Source organism: Xenopus laevis, chromosome 1S (genome assembly GCF_017654675.1).
Source record: "Xenopus laevis strain J_2021 chromosome 1S, Xenopus_laevis_v10.1, whole genome shotgun sequence".
Classification (NCBI taxonomy): domain Eukaryota; kingdom Metazoa; phylum Chordata; class Amphibia; order Anura; family Pipidae; genus Xenopus; species Xenopus laevis.
Genome location: NC_054372.1, coordinates 129894670 through 129901197, shown reverse-complemented (window position 1 = coordinate 129901197; position 6528 = coordinate 129894670). Strand labels below are relative to the sequence as shown.

The 6528-nt window shown below is 40.5% G+C and overlaps 1 protein-coding gene across 1 annotated transcript; it reads right to left on the bottom strand.

Annotated features, from left to right (window-relative positions):
• Nucleotides 1-1231: 1231 nt before the first annotated feature.
• On the bottom strand, nt 1232-5932 carry bcl2l2.S (BCL2-like 2 S homeolog). Its single transcript, NM_001088104.1, is given in 3 exon segments — nt 1232-1440; nt 2083-2510; nt 5823-5932. Coding segments are annotated over 2 exon segments (567 nt in total). The 5' UTR covers nt 2500-2510; nt 5823-5932; the 3' UTR covers nt 1232-1290.
• Nucleotides 5933-6528: the final 596 nt, after the last annotated feature.

The window sequence follows — 6528 nt, the reverse complement described above, 5'->3', positions numbered from 1 at the left end:
TGTGAAGCAGGCTCCCCTTCATTAGCATTTATGCAGAGAGGTAAATGACAACACATCAGGATGTTTGGGAAGGAGAGCAGTTGCTCCTAACCCTGCAGAGATAACGACACTTTGGAGACAGCAGCAAGTACAGAAATATTAGGAATGATTATTATTATCTGGGGGAAAACCAAGGCTTTGCTAACTGACTTTGTAATCAGCCTTGTTGTTTGGGAGAGTGATAGATCACTCAGAGAAGTGTGCAGCAGCTCTCCGGCAGAACATCTGACAAAGAGCTGGAGGAACACACATACAAATCACACATTAGCTCAGTGATCCCCAACCAGTAGCTCGTGAGCAACATGTTGCTCCCCAACCCCTTGGATGTTGCTCCCAGTGGCCTCAAAGCAGGTGCTTATTTTTGAATTCCAGGCTTGGAAGCAAGTTTTAATTGTATAAAAACCAGGTGTACTGCCAAATAGAGCCTCAATGTAGGTTGACAATCCACATAGGGGCTACCAAATGGCCAATCACCCCAAGAACATTTTTCATGCTAGTGTTGCTCCCCAACTCCTTTTACTTCTGAATGTTGCTCACTGGTTCAAAAAGGTTGGGGATCCCTGCATTAGCAAAAAAAAATAAGGTCACATCTCCAGTGGCAAGTGAGCCATAACCAATAGACTGAAAATGTTTTCCTCTCCGCAAATAAGTAGTCGACTAGTCGGGCTACCAGAGAGAAGACTTTAAGACAACTCCTACTTCATCAGGAGGCTGCACATAGCATCAAATGCCAACAGAAAAGTGATAAATATCAGCATTTTTCCACAGAATCATTGATTCCAAGTACAATGCATACACACACATTTTAAAGTTACTGCTCCCATATCCAAACAGAGTAATACAAGCGAACACAACAGTCACGCTGTAACAAAGATACAGTAAACATTACACATACCAGAGAACATATAAATTCTGCATAGACCAACAGGTGTAAGAGAAAAGAAACTTGGACAAAATACAAATGCTTAACAGGCAAAGCAGCACAGGCAATCAAACAAATTAAGCACACTTAAAATGAGACTGTGAGGCTCGTGAATACAAGGCACACACACACACACAGACCTCCACAAATACATCACTCAGACTATAACAAAATAAGATTAACATATAAGGACGAACAGAGAGAGAGAGTGAGCTGAAACTCAAATTAACACTCATGAGCACACACACTTCCTTCAGACTGGTTGTACATGATTAAACTGTATCAGGTAATTCTTATTGTCTATTACTTGTCTGGTTTCTAAGTCTATATCACTTGCTGGCAAACAAGGCCCCTACTGTCATCAAAGCACCCAGAGCCACTGCTCCAGTTAAGACAGTCTTCAGTGATGCCCAATTCCCCTCACGTTGCCTCCTGGCTTCTTCTATGGCACCATCCCCATATAGAGTTAGAAACCCATTCTGAGTGAGAGAGACGACAAAACAAAGAAAGATTAATCACTACTGTGTAAGGGACCCTCAGATATCAGGATAGCAAGAGCATGCACAGCAAAAGGAGTTTACTTTATGTCCAAAAGTGGTAAGAAGAAGAAAACAAACTTAAAGGGGTGGGTCACCTTTAAGTAAACTTTTAGTGTATTATAGAATGCCTAATTCTAAGCAACTTTTCAATTGGCCTTCATTTTTCTGAATTATTTGCCTTCTTCTGGCTGTTTCCGGCTTTCAAATAGGGCTCACTGACCTTATCTAAAAACAAATGCTCTGTAAGGCTATAAATGTATTTTTATTGCTACTTTTTATTACTCATCTTTCTATTCTAGGCCCCCTCCTATTCATATTCCAGGTTCTTATTCAAATGAATTCATGGTTGCTAGGGTAATTTGGACCCTAGCAACCAGATTGCTGAAATAGCACACTGGAATGCTGTTGAACACAAAAGGGAAATAATTCAAAAACCACAAATGATAGAAAAGGAAGACCAATTGTGAATTGTCTGGACATATCACTTTCTACATCATGCTAAAAGTTAATGCAAAGGTACAGAGGAAAAAAAGAAAGGGAATGTATTCATGCTGAACTGTACAGAAATACCTTAATGCTTACCCAGCCACCATTGCTCTGAATCCAGTCTCTCAGGTTTGTCTCCAGATATGTCACCATCCAGTCTTGGATCCGTGGCAGAAGAGGGGACATCTCCTTGTTGACACTCTCAGCACACAGCGCGGCACCAAAAACAAAAAATGCAACTATGCGACCCCAATTCACCCCACCTTGGAATAGGCTACCTGCTACTTCTGCAAAGCGTGCATATGCTGTGCCGGGGGTCACATGGATCTGTGTGGAGATCTCACTGAATGCTTGTCTGAATCGCTCCTCAAATTCATCCCCTGCAGCACGCATAGCCGAATGCAAAGCACAGGATGCTGCTCCTGAAGGCTCCGGAACCAGACTACGCTGGCATAACTTGTACCTCACAAAATCCTCTACCAAAGCCCGGGATCCTAGGTCAGACTGCGCCATCCAGCCTTGCTCTACAATAGATCAAATATGGCTCACATAAGACAAAATATCAGTCATATACCAGCATAAAAAGTTACTATTCCAAGACTATGGCAAGACATTTAAGAAACATTTGGTAACATAGTTCTGACTTGAGTTCTACTTTACCAAAATGGTCCAAGAAGTAGATCTCAACTTTGAATATTAAGAGCTGCAGATTTTTTTTCTGGTAGACTTGACAGAGTAAAGGTGGCCATACACGGGCAGATAAAGCTGTTGATATCGGTCATTTAGACCAATTTGACAGCTTATCTGCCCGTGTATGGGGGCTTCCGACATGTCTTCCCGATCGATATCTGGCCACGATATAGATCGGGAAGGTTTGATTTTTACCCGACCGACCCGTCGGAGCCCCTTGGCGTATTGTAAACTGATCGTTCGACCATACGGCCGAACGTTCGGATTACCCCCAATATAGCCATGCCGTTAGTGGCATATCGGGGAAAGATCTGCTCGTTTGGCGACATCCTGTCGCCAAACGAACGGATCTTTGAGTCTATGGCCAGCTTAACAGGATAAATATTTATCTCTATACACTAATTGGCAAGATGAAAAATAAATATATATCTATGTAATAAAAGACAAGTGGGAGAGAGAGAAAAGTTTGTCTATTTTCTACTCATTCCTATGGGATTGTTCAAATCGAATTTATGAAATTCTAATTTTCACTCATTGATAAAAAACAATTCTAAAAATCCCATAGGACTGAATAGAAAGTTGGTGAGTGTAACTGTGTTAAAGTGTTCCTCTTCTGCTCATCCACAGCACTTTTATTCATTGTGAGTAGGAACCAAGATACAGACTTGTACTGTGAGAACTGATGCACCAATGACAGGTATAACATGATCAATTTGCCCCTTGTAACTACAAATTAAAGTACAAATACAGTTTATTTACCAGGGGGTGCAAATCTGCTAGGAACAATGATTCAATATAATTGTTAATCTAAGACTCCAGGCCAACGGACATTCCTGATGAGGGCAAAAAGTTTAATTAAACTAATTCTACTTTTATGACCCTTGCTACAATCCAGTTTTAATCATGATGATTTTGAAGCGTGGGGTGGATAATTATAGGAAGACAAGACACTGTACTCTAAGCGAAGATAGTTTAACATCCTTATCAAATCCTTCTTGGATAAACGTCAACATGTCTGCCAAATGGCTATTAGCTGGAAAGATCCATATTTTTCTTCCTGCTTAAACCTTATAATTTGTTTTTCTATATGTGGAAGTATATAGCTCCAGTAACACGTTTTGGTGGATTCATCTTTCAGTATTGTTCTGTTGGAATTTTCGTTAGTGTATGTTAAAGTTCTCCTTTAGTACAGATATTAAAAAGCCTGAAGGTGATTTCCACATGAATTTCTTTGATTCTGGTACCTCCTTATAATTACATTACATCACTGCGGCTTTGTTGTCTGATTTTTATAATGCCTAGTAGGTTCTTGAAGTAAGCTTAAATGCTACAGACTGAAACACTATTTGGGTTATTTGTAGGAAATTTAGAAATTTTCTTGGTGTAGAGGAGCTGGGCATCATAGTTTTAATAATGTGATTCTATGTACCTTTGTCCATATCTGCATTCAAACACTAAACTGTTTCATCCCAAAAAATGTTACTCCTATAAAAGTGTACTCACCAATAATATTTAACTTCCCTGACATGCATGTCCTCATGTTTCAATTAACCCAGGCTAAAAGTGTATAATAATACACATATGGAATTTTTTTTATCTAAAACACTTGAGATATTTTGGTCTCACTTGAAAATGGGTTCTTGATGGGTATGTGAATTAGGGCTTCATATTCTAGATAGCAATAAAGGTCTTCAAACCCCTATACAAAACCCACAAACCCCAAAGGGCATGAAACACAATCTCAGCACAACTCTGGTGAATCCAGCATTTAACCAGTTACAATTCTCTCTCACATATAAGTAGCGGGCATTGCATACTTGTAATACATAATCACCTGCCCTACCCTATAAGGAGTGGCAACTAGTATCACCAGGATACTGAAAGGAAAAGTATGATGATTGAGTCTCTGTACACTGTTCCAGTTACAAAGATATTACTGGGGATGCCAATTTGTTAGGCAGCCCACAATAAATCTAATTGCTTATTTTTTACCACACCCGTTCAGTTAAAAATTTTCCAGGTTTCCATTGCAGCTGTCCCACTACCAATGTTTCTCTACTGCACATGCAAACGGCAGAGCAGCAAAGGTACCCCAAGCTACTGTTTTTTATTCTTTTTTTGCAGAAGGGGAGCGCTGGCCAAAAGTACACAACTGTTTTTATGGGGGAGGGTGTGTGTAACAAACTGAATACCTCTTTCCTTGCCCTTTAACCCTAAAATGGGCACATCAGTAGGTAAAACTATACATATAGGATAAATGAAAAACCCCTAATTTTGTAGGCAATTATAAGTATTATATGGTGTTGCTTTTACATGGTGCTAAAAATGTATATTATCTTTAAAAATAGCCCCTTTATTAGAGCTTCCTATAGATGGTCTCTGATCCCTGTTTTAAATGAGGGGTGGGTGTGTCCTAACAGTCCCTGCCTGAAGCACAGTAGGAGTGGGAACAACCAATCACAGCCCTGCAGTCACAGGAGCACAGACAGGCTTCAGTTCCCTATCAGGTCCTGCTAGCTGCTGATTGGTTCCTGTCCTACAGTTCAGTGAGCTGAGAGCTGCAGGCTCCCCTGCACAGCCTGGGAATACATGGAGCAGAAAGTGGAAGAGAAGGAAGGGATTGTTAGGGTTTTTGCAGAAATATTCAATAAATCAGCCTGAAACACTACTTTTTTTAAGTACAATTCTTCTATATCTAAACGAGTATAACGCACTGGTACATTCTTATTTTTTACACAAAATGTCTCCATGAAATATACCTGATTGAGGAGCAATTGTACAATACAAGAGGCACCTTTTAAGGATAATGACATGTTTTCACCAAATTCACGAGGATGTTACAGACACAGAGATGGAGCAGAAGCATAAAGGTCATTTGTTTAGCCCCTTTTGACCATAGAACAGATCCTAAATGGTAGTAGCCCCATAGTGTGCATCAGGTAGGCGTGGCACAACATAGAGACTGTATGACAGGTGGTAATGCAGGGTCCTAGCACTATTTATTCACTGCAAATGGCAAAGCCACATGCATGTGATTAAGCCCTGACTGCATCAAGAGAGACAAGCAGGATAACTAGTAGTCTCTTCTTCCCTGTCAAAAGGAAGAGAAGCAAACGGCGACTAATTACTGCAAAAGCGACTCTCACCCGTCAGGTACTTATCGGGGCTCCCCCGGAATATGGTATTTCCAGTCTCATGCTTTTTCTCCCGATCTCCGTTCTTTACGCCGTTATTCTCCTTTTTTTCGGATTTAATTCGCCACCACTTCCGGTTGTGTCATGGCGACGCCCGATGACGTCAAGATGCACGCCTTCCACTTTGCCCATTGACTGAAGGGTTCCACGCCTTTCCTCTGGCGTGTGATTGAACTGCGCATTCTTCTTCCTAGGGCCGTCCTAGTAATGTCGAAAAGCGTTTTTATTCTGGCGTCTGACCTAGTAGGGTGGGAAAGTTAGTAACGTGTGTATTTCATTTTTTTTAAAAAATAATTAATGGGAATTCTTCAAGGGCTGTGCTCAACACAAAAGAAAAACCTGTAGAATTTCTCCTATATTTTTAGCATAGACAGTAGTATTCTTTAAAAAAAAACCGTGCTAAGATTATTTTAGGTTTTTTTTCCCCTATAAGATCAGTAAGATAGGGAATGAATACATACCTCCCAACTGTCCGTTTTTCGGAGGGACAGTCCCTCTTTTGACAACTCAACCTTCAGTCCCTCATTTGTACTGGAAAGTCCTTATTTTCTCTGCACTGAACAGCCAGAAAAAGAAACAAAGTTTCTCACTTAATTGGCTTTTAGCAGAGAGCCCAGAACAGCTAACAGGTGCAAATAAGATACTTTGTAACAATTTT